The sequence below is a fragment of the Sus scrofa genome, chromosome 7 (genome assembly GCF_054392235.1).
Source record: "Sus scrofa isolate SSC_HxYL_T2T_F1_AM1 chromosome 7, Sscrofa_HxYL_maternal_Yorkshire_Landrace_v2.0, whole genome shotgun sequence".
Taxonomy (NCBI): Eukaryota; Metazoa; Chordata; class Mammalia; order Artiodactyla; family Suidae; genus Sus; species Sus scrofa.
Window position 1 is genome coordinate 3,091,194 of NC_139389.1, and position 19,043 is coordinate 3,110,236.

Genomic DNA, 19,043 nt, shown 5'->3' on the forward strand with positions numbered 1-19,043 from the left:
GGGCAGCAGGCCCCAGCTTCCGAGCAGGGGTTCCCTCTGTGTGATGGTCTGACTGTTGCGGGTGAGCCCAGAGCCTCTGGGTGTTGAAGTCACTGGTGCCTGCGGTGTCACTAAACACCCAGGTCATTCCTCCAGGGTTGAAAATGCAGCCTAGGGAGTTCCCTTTGTGGCGCAGTGGTTAACGAATCTGACTAGGAACCATGAGGTTGCGGGTTCGGTCCCTGCCCTTGCTCAGTGGGTTAACGATCCGGCGTTGCCGTGAGCTGTGGTGTAGGTTGCAGACGCGGCTCGGATCCCGTGTTGCTGTGGCTCTGGCGTAGGCCGGTGGGTACAGCTCTGATTGGACCCCTAGCCTGGGAACCTCCATATGCCGCAGGAGCGGGCCAAGAAATAGCAAAAAAAAAAAGAAAGAAAGAAAGAAAGAAAATGCAGCCTAGCTCATTGGGGTCTGTCTGGAAGCACCTGAGCTCAGGGAGGCCGCTCTGATGGCTCTGACCCGGCAGAGGACGTTGCAGAGGCTGCCAGGCCTGTCTGGGATGGAGGCAGGTCTCGGGGGTCAAACTGTGACTGTGGCTGGCACAGGGTCTGCCTTCCTGAGCTGGAACCAGGGGGCCGAGGGGTCCTTTATCAGACGTGCAGCAGCTGCATGAGTGGGCTGCTCTTCCAGACAGGATATTTTACATGATTGCATGGGATTGTGTATAGGTCCTTCTAATAATGTGAGAGAAAACAACCTCATCAACCTCCGTCTGAGGATTCGCTCGAGAAATGTGCCTGGCGGAATGTTTGGGACGGACTAACAGATTGCTGTCAATGTGACTTCGAGACTGTTTATTTAAACTGAGAGCGTCTGCAGTCCAGACCCGGTCCTCATGCTTCTCCTCGATTTTTAAAAGGACAGTTATATTTGGGGGGTTGAGAATGTCTTCAATGCTGAAGATTTGGGTGGGGGGTTTCTGTTTGCTGCTCTGCTGTATGATTTTTCTGTGCGTGTTACACCTAAAAGAATGCTGACCTCAAAGTCCTAATTTGAATAAAGAATGTAAAGCACTCTGGGACTCGGAAAGCTATCTTCGAGTCTTTGAACACATTTGGTGTCACAGCTGGGGCGGGGGAGGCCTCTGGCACCAGGTGGGTAGAAGCAGGGACACTGCTAACATCCTAGAGAGGGGCGGGGACCTGGGGTCTGGGACCCTTTGCTGCAGTGCCTGCACCTGAGCAGTGTCTCCTGGAGCAACGAAATACAAATATATGGGACTAAAAATAGCTGCTTGCATGTCGCTGGGGCAAGTTATGGACCAAAAGATCAAAAAACCCAGCTGCCACTTCTTCAGAAGCAGGGAACGGCGGCGTACGCGGCCCCCCCCAGCACCATCAGGGAGGTGGGCAGACCAGCTAAGCCCCGCCCTGGCCCAACCCTGGCCCCGCCCCTTCACCCACATAAAGAAACAGCTTGTTTCCCCCTCAGGAGCCGGCAAAGGAACGGGTGACTTCTTTTCCTTCCCCCACCTGCTGCAGCAGGGGCCCCAAATAAAGCCCTGCCTGCCTTTCTTACCCATTTCTATTAAGGAAGGCCAAGGACCCTGGCCGGTGGCCCTGCAATACACAGGACAGCCCCCCGCAAAGAACTGTCTGTCCTGAGACCTCCGTGCTGAGGCTGGAGAACCCTAGTGGACAGTATTGTACGGGCACTGATTTCCTGGTTTTAACGACGTACTGAGGTTACGGAAGATACTGTCCCTGGGAAACCTCAGTGAAGTCCACGTAAGGTGCTGTTTCTGCATCGTCTTGTGAGTTTCAACCATTTCAAATAAAAAGTCGCAACAACAACATTAAATTAAACCTTATTATTATTTTTTTGTCTTTTTGGGGCCGCACCCACGGCATATGGAGGTTCCCAGGCTAGGGGTCCAATTGGAGCTGTAGCCGCTGGCCTACACCACAGCCACAGCAACGTGGGATCCAAACCGCATCTGCGACCTACACCACAGCTCACGGCAATGCCGGATCCTTAACCCACTGAGTGAGGCCGGGGATCGAACCTGCATCCTCATGGATGCTAGTGGGGTTTGTTAACTGCTGAGCCACGATGGGAACTCCACTTTTTTTTTTTTTTTAAGAAAGCCCCCATTGAGAAGTGTATACAGAGCTGTCAGGTGCTGTCCCTGCGCTCAGCTAAGGGGGCCTCAGGCGGGGAAGGTGCACCTGCTCCGGGTGAGCCAGGCCCACATGGCTCGGCCCTGGCTGGCCGTGTGCTTTCAAACACATCCCTTCGCTCACGAGCCCGAGCCTTCACTTCTGCTGCGTGGGGTGGTAATTTTTGCCTAACTCCACGGCCGTGAGCACGAGGGGAGGTTCTCCGAGAGGCGCACTTGCTCTCAGCTTCCCCTTCCCCTCCGGCCTCTGCCCGCTGGCTTCCGCCAGTTCCGTTCTGAGGACGAACTTCGTCTGCCTTCAGCTCAAAGATTCTTCTACTTTGGGCAACAAATCACAGCGGCCTCCAGTGTGCGGACTGACAGCTTGGTCTTGGTGCCTGGACAGACGCTGTGCCACTTGTGTCTGTTGTTGGTAGGATGGGAGGTATATCACATGGCCTTACGTGTCTACATGTTGTTCCGACATAATATGTACAATGTATGTATATATATACGTTCGTCTGCCCTCTGCCTTTGCATTTCCTTGCAAAGCTTCTTCAGAGATTAGCCCCACATGTTAAGCTGCGCTGCGGGGCCTCCAGTCCAACAACCAGTTTTTGTGTCCTTAGTTCTGTGACAGCCTCCCCCCTCCCCCTTCCCTGGAGCTGCTCCTTGTCAATCTCTCTTGGGGCTGCTCCTCCTCTGTCACCCGGTCCTCCCCAAACCTTTCAACTCTCTGTTCTCTTAGAAAGTTGCTGCAAATTCCATAGTGGGCGCGGCGGCGGGAGGGGTGCTTCATTCTTTTTTGTCACCCTGGCAGGGGCCAGCATTTCCCTGGAATGAGCACATGTCTATGGGCACTGCCCACACGGCAGGCACATCCATGGCCCTGGGACATGTGGCCCATGGGGCATGGCTGTCCTGGAGCTTCATTTGGGGACAGTTGGGTCTTCACATGGGAAACACTGCACTGCTTACACTTACACTTTCCTTTTTTTTTTTTTTTTTTATTGGTCTTTTTAGGGCTGCACCTACAGCATATGGAAGTTCTCAGGCCAGGGGCTAAATTGGAGCTACAGCTGCCGGTCTACACCACAGCTCACAGCAGTGCTGGATCCTTAACCCACTGAGCGAGGCCAGGGATTGAACCCATGTCCTCATGGATCCCAGTCGAGTTCGTTACCACTGAGCCACAGTGGGAACTCCTACCCTCCTTTCTTCTCCAAGGCCCAGCCAGCTACCTCTACACATGTAGGGGGATGTCATTTCCTCCGGTAAATCTGACCCTTGGCCCCCCTGGGGTCGGCTCTGTGAGTCCCTGTTGGGGGCAGCTGGGAGGCCAGGTGGCTCATCCTGTTTCCCGCAGCTGGGCCCTCCTTGTGGCGTCGGCAGGGGTCTGCCCCACAGCAGAGAGCTGCTGCTCAGCCTAGAGCCTGGTCGGTCCAGGCACCGCCTTTACAGCAAACCTGTTTCACGTGCAAATACGTCCAGACACCCAAGGAGTGAGCCTGCCATGCTGGAAACCTGTTTGGCAGCATCTGCTGAAGCTGGCTGCACACAGGGCCCCAGGATCAGAACGTCCACATTCGTGCCTCAGCGTGCACACTGGCAACAGGAGACACATGCACGCGGGCACAGGAGATGCGTGTACATCAGGCACGCGTGCAAATGTTTACACTGTGATGTCTGGAAGAGTCAAGAGTGGGAAGCTTCATGTACTACAGTCACGAGGGGCCTCTGGGGAGCTTCCCGCCGGGTCTGAGCCGCGCGCCCGGCCCCTGCTGACTGAGGGCCGCGGCCCTTGGCTGCACCAGCGTGAAAGCCCACCGTGTCCCAAGCTGCCAAGTGGCTCCCTCTTGCCGAGGGCGACGGCTGGGGTCGGTTGGACGCCTACGGTTAGATGTCCCGGCGGCCGTCTGTGGGGGCGGACACTGCGGGTGGTGCCCCCCAGCCTGGCCCCCTGCCCAGCCCGCGCTGCTGCCCGCGGGGCCCCGCTCCCGTGCGGGTTGTGGGAGCTCAGCCGCCACCCACCCTCTGAGCGGGGGCCCTCTCACCCCAGAGGGGACCCTCTGCAGACTCAAGGTCTCCTGGGGGTGTCTCCTTGGGGACACGGATTATTTAACCCACGCAGACTCTCACACTGGGCAGCGTGGTTCACCGCAGCCCACACCAGGGAGGAAGACGACAGTCTGTCTCTGCTGAGGTTTTTTTTTGTTTGTTTCTTAGACGGTGCAAGGCTTGGGCTGGAGGAGGTGGGTGCCAGATTTATTGGGTTCCCTTCCAGGCACCAACACAATCCTATGAATTGGGCTTTGTCCCTGTTTTATAGCTGGAGAAACTGAGCCCAGGAAGGCTGAATAACATGCCTGTGAGTAAGAGACTGCGCTTGCATCTGACGGAGAAGTGAAGAACCCAAGCTCACTGTTCTTAACCGTGCACGGTGACAACTAGCAGACACTGGGCCAGCGTCCCCATAGTCCGTCCGCAGGAGAGGAAGCAGAGCTGGCTCGGCTCCTTCCCCCTTGGGTCTCTCAGGGGTGCCGCCCTCGATGTCCTGACTTGTGCTGCCTGGACAAGAGGTCACCGTCCCTCTCTTTCCCACCTCTGTCCTGTCCTCAAAGTCCCAGCCACCTGCTTCTTCAGGGGGGCTGACACTGGGACCAGCTCCCTTTCTTATTGGGTAAATTATTTATTAAAAAATGGGAACTAACTGCTCGAAGGCCCCATATTTCAGTAAAACACAGCATTAGTCAGTGTTCCAAACTGCGAATTACAGAAAGAAACCTGAGCTGGCTCGAGCCATCACGGGCTTTGGTTTGCTGGATCTGGGCTCTTGGGTGCAGTTTAAAGGCCTCTCCACTCACCACGCACAAAAATAAACTCAAAATGGCTTAAAGACTTACACGTAAGAAATGACACCATAAAGCTCCTAGTGGAGACCACACGCAAAACTTCCTCTGACATAAACTGTACCAGTGTTTTCTTAGGTCAGTCTCCCAAAGCACTAGAAATAAAAACAAAAATAAAGACATGTGGAGTTCCCGTCATGGCTCAGTGGTTAGCGAACCTGACTACTAGCATTCATGAGGACGTGAGTTCGAGCCCTGGCCTTGCTCAGTGGGTTAAGGATCTGGTCTTGCCGTGAGCTGTGGTGTAGGTTGAAGATGCGGCTCGGATCCCAGGTTGCTGTGGCTGTGGTGTAGGCTACTGGCTGCAGGTCCAATTGGACCCCTGGCTTGGGAACCTCCATATGCCGTGGGCGCAGCCCTAAAAAGACAAAAGACAAAAGACAAAAAAAAGAAAGAAAAGAAATGGGAACCAGTCAAACTGACAGGCATTTGCACAGCAAAGGAAACCATAAGCAAAACACAAAGACAGCTACATAAAGGGAGAAAATATTTGCAAAAGAAGTGACTGACAAGGGCTCAATTTCCAAAGTGTACAAACACTTCATATAACTCAACAACAACAAAAAACAACCCAATTGAAAAATGGACAGAAGACCTAAATAGACATTTCTTCAAAGAAGAAATACAAATGTCCAATAAGCACATGAAAAAATGCTCAGCATCGCTAATTATTAGAGAAATGCAAGTCCAAACTACCATGAGGTATCACCTCACACCAGTCAGAATAGCCATTGTTAAAAATCCTACAAATAACAAGGGCTGGAGAGGGTGTGGAGAAAAGGGAAGCCTCCTGCACTGTTGGCAGGACTGTGAATTGGTACAGTCACTATGGAGAACGGTATGGCAGTTCCGCAGAAAACTAAAGATAGAGTTACCGTATGATTCAGAAATCCCACTCCCAGGCATAAATCCAGGCACAACTTTCATTCAAAAAGATACATGCACCCCTCTGTTCATTGCAGCACCATTCACGATAGCCAAGACAAGGAAACAACCTAAATGTCCATTGCCAGAGGACTGGATTAAGATGTGGTCCAGGTATGCGCATGTATGCAATGGAACACGACTCAGCCATAAGAAAGAACAAAATAATGCCATTCGCAGCAACATGGGTGGAACTAGAGATTCTCATACTAAGTGAGGTAGGTCAGAAAGAGAATGACAAATACCATATGATAGCACTGATACGGTGGATCTAAGATATGGTGCAAATGAACCTATTTACAAAACAGAAACAGACTCACAGCCCTAGAGAGCAGACTTGTGGCTGCCAAGGCGATGGGGCTGGGAGAGGGCCGGAGTGGGAGGCTGGGGTCAGCAGGTGTGAGCTCTTATACATGGAGCGATAAACAAGGGACTGAACAGCACGGCGAGCTGTATTCGACGCCGCATGGTAAACCGCAGTGCAAAAGACTATACACATAAGAGAATGTATATACATCTGAGTCACATTGCCGTACAGCAGAAATTAACACAACAGTGAAAATAAGCATACTTCAACTTAAGAGAAAAATAAGTCTTCTTCAGGGCCTGGAAGCCAGTGCGAGGGTACTGGAGCCAGGAGGGACTCTGCCCTGCTCACCTCTGCTCTGTCTGCTCCTGCGTCTCTCCCCGCAGCCTGGGCTCCTCCTTACCTGTCTGTGTGAGCTGGATGGGAGGCTGCTCTGAGTCCGTCCCTGGAGCTCTGGTGCAGCTCGGGCAGAAATACAACCACCCCTCACTCCCAGTCCAGAGAGGAGACAGCCCCTCTGGTCCACCCCTGTTCCATCAGCCGCGGCTGGAGGTGGGTAGGATCGGGAGGCAGAACGGCCGTCGGGAGCCCCTGACTCCTCTGAGGGAGTGGAGGGGGCTCTCGTGAGACAGCAAATATCCCAAAGCGTCTTCACTGCAAATACAACACACACACGATGCAGTGTGCGTGGAGGTGAGTTTGCCTCACGGCCGCATCGCTGCCCTGCATCTCATCACCCTGGGGCGAGGAGCCCGCCCTGCGTCTCTCAAGATGGGAGCACCTGGGTGACTTGGCCTTGCAGCTCCTCTTTATTGTCTCCAGCCTCTCATCAAGCCTGGCATCTGGGGAGTTCCCGTCGTGGCTCAGTGGTTAACAAATTCGACTAGGAACCATGAGGTTTCAGGTTCGATTCCTGGCCTTGCTCGGTGGGTTGAGGATCTGGTGTTTCTGTGAGCTGTGGTGTAGGTTGCAGACGCAGCTCGGATCCTGCGTTGCTGTGGCTCTGGTGTAGACCAGTGGCTACAGCTCCAATTCGACCCCTAGCTTGGGAACCTCGATAGGCTGCGGGAGCAGCCCAAGAAATGGCAAAAAAAGACACCCCCCCCCAAAAAAAAGCCTGGCATCCGGGAGCCCCTCGAGAGTTCATCCTTTCCTCTACGTCTGGTTGGCACCGCCATCGACCCTGCCAGGCCGGAGCTCCCTCCCGTCAGGGCCTCAGTTCCTGGCCGGTCCCCACGTGCAGAACTTCTCCCTCCACGGCCCACTGCACCTGCCGCCCACCCTGTTCCCCGGCGTAAGTGCTCCCTCTGCCACCAAGCAAGACTGTCCAGCCCAGAGCGTCGGCCCAGGCAGAAGGAAGCCTCTTTCTTTGGGCCTCCCCAGCCCTACCTTATCTGCGACTCTCCCAGGGAGCCTGTCCCCTTGGACTTGTAAAGCCACCCGAACCGCGGCTAGCGCGGTGCTCCTCTCCCCTACAGTAACTTAGGGGCGCGTCCACACCTGGTCCGTCCCCACAGCCTCCCCCGCAGGTACCTGAGTTTCTAAACGAATGAGCAGGCAGCCGACCTAGCTTCCCGAGGAGCTTAACGTGCATCTACAGGCCTGACAGCGACGCGTAAGGCGGTTGAAATCACTTCCATTTCACAGGCGAGGAAAGGAGTTTAGAGAAGCCGCCAGGAAGAGGCAGCACTGGCAGATGGAGGAAGGACTTTCTGGGATGTCCCTGGCTTGGGTCCCTTGGGTCCTTACAGTCTCCATAGGAAGCTCCCTGTCCCAGGGTCTGCCTCCCACCACAGACACCCCAGCCTCCCGCCTGCGTCCCCTCGGCTGTGAGGCTGAGCCCAGCCCTGGGGTTCGAGTTGTCCAGGCCTCGCTGCTATCCTGCTCTCGCAGCTGGACCAGCCCTTGGCCATCTTGGGGTGATTCTGCACGTGCTTCCCCAAAACGAGGTCGGAGTCATGCCTCGGCCCCAGACTGCTCGCTGTTCCCCCAGGACGTTCAGAACTTTCTTTTTAACCGGGGGCGGTTGGATGTGTGAGGAAGAAGTTACCGCTGGGCGAGCGAGCGGGTTCAAATTCTGCCTTAGGAATCGAAGGAGCCGGCAGAAGCCAGGGAGAAAAAGTTTCCAGTTCAGAAAGGACTGGAAACACGTGCTGGGTCAGACACTGGACCAGGGGGCTGGGAAGGACTGCGGGGGCCAAGGCCCCTCCTTGAGTGCCCTGGGCCTTGGCAGAGGGCCAGCTGGCTTCCCTGCCGAGTTGATCTCAAACCCACATTTCCATGGACCACGGGGGGCTGAAGGCTCGGGCCCCTCCCAGATGGCACCAAAGTTCCACACGCTGCTGGGGCCGGGTCCTGAAGGTTTCCTGATTGTGCCCAACACTAGCGCTCAGACGACTTGAGGGTGGTTTCTTAACCGCTTTTTTGGCTGAGCCCACAGCATGGACAAGCTTCCGGGCCAGGGACGTGAGCCGCTGCAGTTGGATTCCTAACCCACTGTGCCGTGGTGGGAACTCCCAAGCAAGCATTTGTTTGTTTAGAGTTCCACCAGGAAGTGTAAGGCTCTGTTTTTATTTTTAAACATTTCATGGCCATACCCATGGTATGGACGTTCTCGGGCCAGGGCTGGAACCTGCACCACAGCAGCTACCTGAGTGGCTGCGGCGACAACGCCAGATCCCTAACCGGCTTCACCACCACCAATCCTATTTAGTAGATCTTGGCAAGACTCTTGGCATTTATATTGTAGCCTGTTATTATACATCCTTTATGTGCTGTGTGTATCACATATATGCACCTAAATGAAATACTCCTTTAAAGACACAGACCCAGTTACACTGTTATCAAACCATCTCTGTAATCACATGAATTCTTAGTAGCTGAGAGGAAGTTCTACTGAAATATTTTAACAAAGTTTAACTGACACTTAGGGGACACACTCCCAGTAAATAAAGTAACTTTCTGGCTCATGAGAGGAAAAGGTCTCCATTTGCTACCTGAACTTTCTAAGGAAGCTCCTCACTCTAGTAGGCAGGGATACAGGGCACTCAAAGGAACCGTTTGCTGCCATGCCGCCCGCTGACCCTTGGGCGTCCGGCTCCTCTGGTCAGTGCGGGGATGCTGAGTCTGGGAGCAGGTGCAATTCCAGCTTCACTGGCGTCAGCACGTGCTTGTGGTCTAGTTTCAAGACAATAAGACGCTGGAGTTCCCATCGTGGCTCAGTGGTTAACGAGTCCGACTAGGAACCATGAGGTTGTGGGTTCGATCTCCGGCCTCACTCAGTGATCTGAGCATTAAGGATCCGGCGTTGCCATGAGCTGTGGTGTAGGTTGCAGATGCGGCTCGGATCCCACGTTGCTGTGGCTCTGGCGTAGGCCGGTGGCTACAGCTCCAATTCAACCCCTAGCCTGGGAACCTCCATGTGCCGTGGGAGAGGCCCAGGAAATGGCAAAAAGACAAAAAAAAAAAAAAGACAATAAGACGCTGACTTTGCTGTCGCTGTGTGTGGTGTCCACGGTCCCTCTCTCCGTCCTCCTCTGGCTTCTCTCTTCAGGGTCTCTGGACTTGGAGTCCTGCCCTTGAGCAAAAGCAAGAGCTTCTATCTTACTCCCCAATGGGTCTCAACATTGGAAGCCGTTTCCTTTTTTTTTTTCTTCTGGCTGTGCCTGCAGCATACAAAAGTCCCGAGCCAGGGATCGAACCTGCACTAGTGCAGTGACAACAGGGGATCCTTAACCAGCTGAGGCACGTGGGAACGCCAAGGAGCCATTTACATGAAAGTTTCCCTAAAGGACCACTAAGGGCTGCAGAGAGGCTGGAAAGGGAAAATCCTGTTTGTTCTTAGAGGCGAGGCGGGTCTTTATCCACAGAGATTCTGGGCAAAGGGCCTGAGAAAAAGCCTGCCTTCTCTACCACGTTCCAGCTTTGTTCCAGAACCTCTTGTAACAGAGCAAAGGCGAGATGAACTTCCAGAACGCATGGAGCACAAGCCTCGTGGGCTCCTCGCTTCGTTCCTAAGAACGAGCATCAGCACGGGGTCCTGCCTCTGGCTGCTGACCTCACCAGCTGTGTCCGCCCCCGGGACCCTGATGGCGTGACCTCTTCCTGTGGCTTCCAAATCACACAATGGCCACTGTCATGAGGCCACTGCAATTTAACCGGCAGAACTTGGAGAATGTTCTCCATTGTCTTCGGTCAAGATGTGGTCACCTGGGTTCTGATGGTATTCACCAAGGAGCTTCATGTCCATGACTGCGGATGGGTCCGGAAGGGCCCTCGCCGCTCAGAGACCATCCCTCTTGGGGCAGGGTTCTTTCTCCTTCCGCTTTCAGAGCGCTGCTCGGTTTTTGTCTCACTCCCATCAGGCCCTCTGCCGGGGCCTCGGCAAGCAAGCTTTACTACAGAAACCCCGGGGACCGTCCCCGCAGTAAGGCCTCTTTAGTCAACGCTCTGACCCCGGGGGTGGGAGGTAGCCAGTGCAGTCCTCTGTCACAGAATTGTCCTTCACGCCTCTCCGGATTCCCAATGCAGTAACTTTATCTGAGTAACAGAAAGGAGCTCCCTGTTCCGTCTCGGGCGTGTTCAGAGCCTTGCACGTGCTATAATTAACATAAAAGCCACTCGCTGCTGGGTTCCGTCTCTGAGACGGAAATCTGGGGGCAGAATCTCCCGTGGAGTGGCTGTCTGGCTGGCAATTTGACACCTGGAGGGGAGAGGTTTGGCCCTGGACCTCTGTTCCCAAGGAGCAGCTGCTTTAATTAATTTAGTATAAATCAGAGATGACATCCATGGGCTGGCACCACTGCTGATGTCGTTTCTGAACCACCATATGCCTTACTGCTGAGGAGTGCAGAGTGCCCCTGAGATGCTGCCCAGGGAGAGTCAGCTGAAGAGGGGGCCCTCCCCCTCCACCACATTCACTGTCCCATGAACGGTGTCCTCCCACCACGGCCCTACGATGGGCCAGGGCTGTTTATGGGGCAACAGGTTCGGGACCAACCACGGATTGTGCTGGTCTCACAGGTACCCAAGGCTTTATCCACGGGCCAAAGCATCCCGAAATCACATTGTGTCGCCAGAAAAGACGGCCACATGCTTCCTCTGTTTTGAATGCACCGTCGCAACAGGCGCCACGGCCCGTGGATGAGATGAGCAGACACGGTCTTTAAGGTGGGGTGAGGACGAGGACCCCGACCACGGGTGCTCAGCTGCTCACATGACCGTGAGCAGTAAAATGATGGGGGGAGCCGTTCAGTGGCAGGTCGGTGACAGTCACGGCTGTTTTAGGACCTGTAACTATTTATGTGTGCCTGTGCCAAACCCAAACATGTGAGTACTGAATCCACGAGTACTGCGTATGGAGGTAAAGCAAGAAGTCACCCAGCGCCAGCGTCCCTCAGAAAATCCCCGGAAATTAAGTAACTTATTTATTTATTGAATTTTATTTTATTTTTGCTTCTTAGGGCTGCACCTGAGACATATGGAGGTTCCCAGGCTAGGGGTCGAATCAGAGCGACAGCTGCTGACCTACACCACAGCCACAGCAATGCCTGATCTTAGCCACATCTGTGACCTACACCACAGCTCACGGCAACGCCAGATCCTTAACCCACTGAGCAGGGCCAGGGATGGAACCTGCAACCTCATGGTTCCCAGTCAGATTCGTTTCTGCTGAGCTACGACGGGAACTCCAAGTAACTTATTTAATACCTTCTTTCCATGTTTTGAATGGCTGTGTTTTCAAGGGTAAATACAAACATCTTGTTTTCACTCGTAACTCAAAGGACAGAATTTCCTGAACTGGCCAAATACTGAAAAGACCAGAAGAGCTTGAAAACATATTTATAGGCAGTTCCCTGGTGGCTCAGTGGGTTAAGGAGCTGGCATGGTCACTCCTGTGGCTTGGGTCGCTGCTGTGGCACAGGTTCGATCCCTGGCCCCAGAATTTCTGCCTATGTGGGTGTGGCCAAAAAATGTACTTATAAATCACTGTGCCTTCCCTCTTACTTACTAAATCAGAGCATGGGGTGCTGAGATGTTTCTTTCTGAAAGCTCTCCAGGTGACTCAGTGAGTGAGGGCTGGGACCTGTGCGGGGGCCACCTGGGTGTGACAGACTCTGATTCAGGAGGGTGGGGGTGGGGGTGGGGCTTGAGAGTCTGCGTTTCCCATGCGCTCCCCAGGGGGGCTGCCCCCACACTCTGGGTGGCAGGACCGTCCCTGTCTCAGGTATGCATCCACACACAGGCCACCTTCGTTGTCGCTCGGGGCCCTGGTGCACCCTCTGCTTTTCAGTTCTGCCCACTGCCCATGGCCCCAAATCTCTACTGCTGTTTAGACTTGTTTTCGCAAAGTGGGGACTCGGCTCAAGGCTGGCCCCTCCTGCGGGTGCCCCCACCGCCTCCGTAGGCCTGGCAGCAGCAGGAACCACAAGCGCCTTATTTGCCATGCGCGTCTGGCGGAGAAGCTCAGCAAGACACCTGTTTATTGTCAGGGACCAAGCAAACGAGTCTGGAAACGCCCTCTTTGAGCGCGGGGGCTACAAAGGGGGCAGAGGGGAGACGCGAGAATACACGGCATTTTCTTCTGCGGAGCTCCAGCTCTTCACTGGAACCCTTGAACCACGGAGAGACAGCCATCCCTTGTCACTGCAGAAGAAAGGAAACCTCGCTCAGTCCATCAGTCCCCACGGGCAGGCGGAGCAGGGGCTGTTTCAGGAGGATGTGAGGGGCCCCTGGTCCGCTGGGGCCCTCAAGCTGAGCAGGACAGGCGCTGAAGGTGGTCCACGGCTGCGGGGGTGGCTGGTCCCGCTCCCTAGGTCCTGGGCTTCTCTGGATTCTCAATGACAAGCTTGTCAGTGGAGTACAGCTGGCCAATGTGGACCTGGTGACAAAGAGGAGACACGGATCAAGACGGGGGACCCTGCTGGCTGTGAACACTTGGGAAGCGCGTTCCTGGCAGTGAGGGGCAGAGCCGCCCTCTGGAAACTGCTGTGCTGTCGTCGGCTTTGCTTTTGCTGGTTCCCAGCCCCGTTCACCCCACTCCCCTCACCCGGGGGCAGCAGGAGAGCCCCACCTAGTCCTTCCTGCCCTGGGGACGCCCCCACAGCAGGCTGTCCTGAGCTGGCGAGCCCGGCCACCAGGTCCCATGGCTGCAGGAAGGGCCGCCCGCCCCCAGGACTGTTTCTTCCCTAAGGGGGGGACTTTCAGTCAAAGGCACACGTGAGCTCTGTCCTCGTGGGCATGGAAGGGGCATCGCCTTCAGGGCACCTGGCCTGGGCGGGGAGGACAGCAGTCTGGGTTCACATCTGCCGTCTGCCTCTCTCTCTCGTGCCCTCTCCTTCCTAAGCGCCCCTTTCCCTTCAGTACCCACCGTCCCCGCGGCTGCTGGACCCATAACCTGGCCCTTGCTCTGGAACAAAGGGCTTTGCATCACGGTTTTTCTCCAGAAGCATTTCCTGTGGGACACTTTCCAGTGAAGAAAGGATTTCAGAGCAGTTGGCCATTCTCCGTGGGTAATTTGGGGTGAGTAACTGCTCTCTCTCTTTTTTTGCCTTTTGTCTTTTTAGGATCACGGTAACACCAGATCCTTAACCCACTAGGCAAGGCCAGGGATCGAATCCACGTCCTCATGGATACTAGTCAGGTTCCTTAACCACTGAGCCAAGCGGGAACTCCGAGTAACTGCTCTTTAAGCAAATGAGGGAAACACCGACAGGTTAGAGAAGCCACCAGCACAGCCAGGGGTCAGAGGCAAGACTTATTTTATTTAGTTTTTGTCTTTTGTCTTTTTAGGACCGCACCCACGGCACATGGAGGTTCCCAGGCTAGGGGTCTAATCGGAGCTTTAGCCGCCGGCCTATGCCAGAGCCACAGCAATGCGGGATCCGAGCTGAGTCTGCAACCTACACCACAGCTCACGGCAATGCCAGATCCTTAACCCAGTGAGTGAGGCCAGGGATCAAACCCACAACCTCATGGTTCCTAGTTGGGTTCGTTAACCACTGAGCCAAGACTCATTTAAAATTGATGGCCTGGTGGCTCAGTGGGTTAAAGATCCAGTGTTGTCACTGCTGTGGCTCAGGTTCAATCCTTGGCCTGGGAACTTCTGAATGTCACGGGTGCAGCCAAAAGAAAAAAAAAGCCGGCCAGGAAAGGGAGCTGTGTCACTGTGGAGGTACAGAGTGCTCGTCCAGGCCATCCCAGGAGACCACCTGGGTCGCCCACTGCCCCAGGCCGCTGGCGGGGTCTCGTGAGGAGTGGAGCACTGGGGGAGCCCAGACCCAGTTCACTGACCAGAGAGGAGGGAGGTGAGCAGCCTTCTCCACGCTGGCTGTTACCTGGCTTCATTCTCATACCCCAACCTCCACAGACAAATGGGACCACTGTCAGTGGTTTCCAGAAGAAAGGCTGCCTCGACAACTCTTTTAAAGGAGAAAACAACCATTCTGGGAGGGATCTCCCCCAGAATTAGATGAGGTTAATAAAAGTAATCAAACGATCAGTTGTCGGGTTGCTCCTTTTATTTTTTATTTATTTTATTTTATTTTATTTTTTTTGTCTTTTTGCTATTTCTTTGGGCTGCTCCCGCGGCATATGGAGGTTCCCAGGCTAGGGGTCGAATCGGAGCTGTAGCGGCCAGCCTACGCCAGAGTCACAGCAACGCGGGATCCGAGCCGCGTCTGCAACCTACACCACAGCTCACGGCAATGCCGGATCGTTAACCCACTGAGCAAGGGCAGGGACCGAACCTGCAACCTCATGGTTCCTAGTCGGATTTGTTAACCACTGCGCCACGACGGGAACTCCTATTTTTTATTTTTATTTTTTATTTTCCCACTGTACAGCAAGGGGATCAAGTTATCCTTACATGTATACATTACAATTACATTTTTCCCCCACTCTTTCTTCTGTTGCAACATAAGTATCTAGACATAGTTCTCAATGCTATTCAGCAGGATCTCCTTGTAAATCTATTCTAAACTGTGTCTGATAAGCCCAAGCTCCCGATCCCTCCCACTCCCTCCCCCTCCCATCAGGCAGCCACAAGTCTCTCCTCCAAGTCCATGATTTTCTTTTCTGAGGAGATGTTCATTTGTGCTGGATGTTAGATTCCAGTTATAAGTGATATCATATGGTATTTGTCTTTGTCTTTCTGGCTCATTTCACTCAGTATGAGATTCTCTAGTTCCATCCATGTGGCTGCAAATGGCATGATGTCATCCTTTTTTATGGCTGAGTAGTATTCCATTGTGTATATAGACCACATCTTCCGAATCCAATCATCTGTCGATGGACATTTGGGTTGTTTCCATGTCCTGGCTATTGTGAATAGGGCTGCAATGAACATGCGGGTGCATGTGTCTCTTTTAAGTAGAGCTTTGTCCGGATAGATACCCAAGAGTGGGATTGTGGGGTCACATGGAAGTTCTATGTATAGATTTCTAAGGTATCTCCAAACTGTTCTCCATAGTGGCTGTACCAGTTTCCATTCCCACCAACAGTGCAGGAGGGTTCCCTTTTCTCCACAGCCCCTCCAGCACTTGTTATTTGTGGATTTATTAATGATGGCCATTCTGACTGGTGTGAGGTGGTATCTCATGGTAGTTTTGATTTGCATTTCTCTTATAATCAGCGATGTTGAGCATTTTTTCATGTGTTTGCTGGCCATCTGTATATCTTCTTTGGAGAAATGTCTATTCAGGTCTTTTGCCCGGGTTGCTCCTTTTAAACTGAGTTGCTCTTGGCGGTTCAGCAGGAGGCCCTCTTAGGAGCATCTGTAATTACATATCACGTGAGCTCTCGACTGGGCCCAGCATGCTTTTCTCAAGGCTCTGCAGCAAGTAGGAGCTGAGAGTCGGCCCGGAAGGGCTCTTCCACAGAGCTGTTCAGAGAGGGACGGGCTGCCTGGGGAGCGGGGATTCCGGGCAGCGGGCAGGGCCGGGGTCTGTGGGCCGGGCAGAGGTGGGATCAGAGGGCTCCTTCCACTACTCCGCTTGTTGGAGTCTCGGCCCAGCGCTGACCCACCCGCTTCCTGTGTTCCGACACGCGGAGGAGGTGCTGCCCTGGAAAGACCCCAGAGTGGGAGGCAGGACCCCCGGGCTGCAGCCTTGGCTCTGCCACTCACCTGTGACATTGTCCACCTCCTCTCTCTGGTCTCAGCATCCTCATCTGTGAAACGGGTCCTAGCTGCTCCCAGCCAACTGGCACGGTCCTGGGCTGCTGCAGCATCTCGGGACCCTCAACAAAGCTGGCACCAATGTGGCAGCACGAGAACCTGGAGGCAGCTGCCGACATGGAGGTGAGGACGAGTGTGCCGCAGCAGCGGGAGGTGTGACGGCCTTCCCACCACCTCCCCTGGGCCGGCTCTGTCCTCTCCAACACATCCACCGTAGCACCCGGGACGGACGCTGGGAGGCCTGCTGTCCCCACCCCTGGTGGTCGGAGCACAGGCCTGAGGGAAGGGAGGCGCTCAATTCCTGCCTGCCTGTCCCCTCTCGGTTCCTCTGCCCTGGGAACCCTCCAAGGCAGGACAGGTGACCCAGGGACACAGCGTGCCGTGCTGGCAGACAGTCCGCTGATGAGGGGACAAGAGACAAGCTCAGTGGGGACGACAGATGGGCGTTTGTTGACCGAAAGCCCCGGCAAGCGTGGAGGAGGCGTGAAGGGCGGCCAGCCCCGCGGTGAGCCCCTCCTGGCACCGGACCTGCTCTTGGGTGGGGCTGGAGACTGGGCCCTGCCCCCAGGAGGCTCTGAGTCCAGGAGGGGACACACAAGGAGGGAGGTAACTGCCCTCCGACCCTGCTGGGTCGGCAGAGAGGGTGCACACAGGGCCAGGGGAACAGAGCAGGGGATGGAGTGTGGCCTGAGCGAGCCAGGAAGTCTTCCTGGAGGAAATGGCTTTTCAGCAAGCGGGCGAGGAGCACATTTCAGGTAGAGGACAAGGCACCAGAGGCAGACAGGGATGCGCAGAACATCAAAGATGCCAGGGGACGGGAGCGTGTTGGGGGCGGTGGGTAGAGAAGAGAGAATAAAAGAAGGGCAGGCCGGGTTATGGACCCTCACCTCGTTCTGAGGGACATTTCCCAGTGGTAAAAACAGAAGGCCGACTTAGTCATTCGAGCTTAAAAAAAGATCCCTTCACTGTGGCAAGAAGGCAAATGGGAGGCGGGAGAGGCTGCAACCAGGGGCCCTGCTAAGAGCTAGGCAAGAGGGCAGGAGAGGGGGTCCTGGCTTGACCCAAGGAGGTGGCAGGAGGCACAGGGCACAGGAGGCCAGAGGGATTCTTGGGGATCAATCTCGTGAGGTCAAGGCTGGCTTGTCCTAAGGCAAGAAGCATCACCCTCACTCTGCCGTGAGGATCAAAGGCTCTGAGAAACTACAGAATCTTCAGCCTACACCTCTGACCTCTGCCTGGGGCTTTCTCCGAAATGCTGCTCCTCCCCCAGCTCCCTAACCAATGCTGACTGTTTTACAAGGTTGGTCCCAACAGTAACTAGTTAGTTAATGCAGTTGTATTCACAATAAAGAGGTGCAAAAACACTAAACTTGAGTTAACTGCATTAGGTCACTGTGACCTACCCAACATCCATCTCTCCTTCTTCCTCACTGGGGACAGAGGGGACATCCAGAAGTCTCTAATGTCCAGCCTCCCTTGCAGCTAGAGGGGGCCAATGAGGTGTTAGCTTTTGGGTAGGCTCTTTAGAGGGGCAGCCTCAGCACAGGGGCACTCCACTGCCCCTCTCCACGTTTCCTTCTTTCTGCCTGGAATATACACCAGATGGCTGGAACATCAGCAGCCATCTAGCACTATGAGGTTAGTTTGATATGGGAGCCATACACTGAGGATGAGAGGCAGGAGGGAGGTGGCTGAGTTCTCGATGACCATGAAGCCACCACACTAGCCATTACTAGCTTACTGTCAATTTTTCTTTTACATTTGAGAAAAATAAGGCATCATATTTTTAAGGCTACTGTTATTTGGGTTGCCTGTTTTATATAACTAAATCAAACCCTGACTGACATGGCTGCATATTGTGAATTCTTCTTGTAGGCGATATATGACTATTTGTAGAAGTCACTGCAGAGAAGGAGGTGCCCTGGGACAAGTGGAAACAATGACCCTATCGCCTGGGAGGTGCTATTAATAGTCTGGAAGGTTAAACAAAACTACACAGATATTTATAAAGATCTTTTCTCCCTCAATATTTGCTTTAAAGTATATGGCTATTAATATTTTAGCATTTTTTTCTATTTAGTCTTTTAATCCACTTGCAGATTTAAAATGTATGTGTGTCTATATACAAGCACAGACTACTTAAATTTGGAATCATATTAAAACTTGCTTTTTTCGAACCTATATCTTTATGTCATTAAACATTCTTTGAAAGGATACTTTTAGTAATTGCATAAAGTTGCGTTTTGTAAAGATGCACTGGAACACATCCCATTATCCTCATGTGATGAATGTTTACAATTTACACTTAGCCCCAGGGTTACCGGTCTTTTTTTTTCTTTTAGGGCCACATCCGTGGCACATGGGAGTTCCCAGGCTAGGGGTTGAATTGGAGCTACAGCTGCCAGCCTACACCACAGCCACAGCAACACTGGATCTGAGCTGCATCTGTGACCTACATCGCAGCTCATGGCCACAGCAAACACTGGATCCCTGATCCACTGAGCAAAGCCAGGGATTGAACCTGCATCCTCATGGATACTAGTCCGATTCGTTTGCACTGTGCCACGACGGGAACTGCCGGGATTACTGTTCTA

General features: G+C 53.8%; 1 protein-coding gene across 4 annotated transcripts in view; it reads right to left on the reverse strand.

Moving 5' to 3' along the window:
- The window catches only part of LYRM4 (LYR motif containing 4), a 162,634-nt gene that overhangs the window by 28,190 nt on the left and 115,401 nt on the right, over positions 1–19,043 (reverse strand). The window contains exon 3 of one of the 4 annotated variants that reach the window (XM_021100138.2): positions 11,701–13,155. The exons of the other annotated variants lie outside the window; for them this stretch is intronic. Within the exon in view, the coding sequence (XP_020955797.1) occupies positions 13,087–13,155 (69 nt within the window). The 3' untranslated portion in view covers positions 11,701–13,086. Of the gene's footprint in view, positions 1–11,700; positions 13,156–19,043 lie in introns of those variants that run through there. 4 annotated transcript variants of the gene reach the window in all.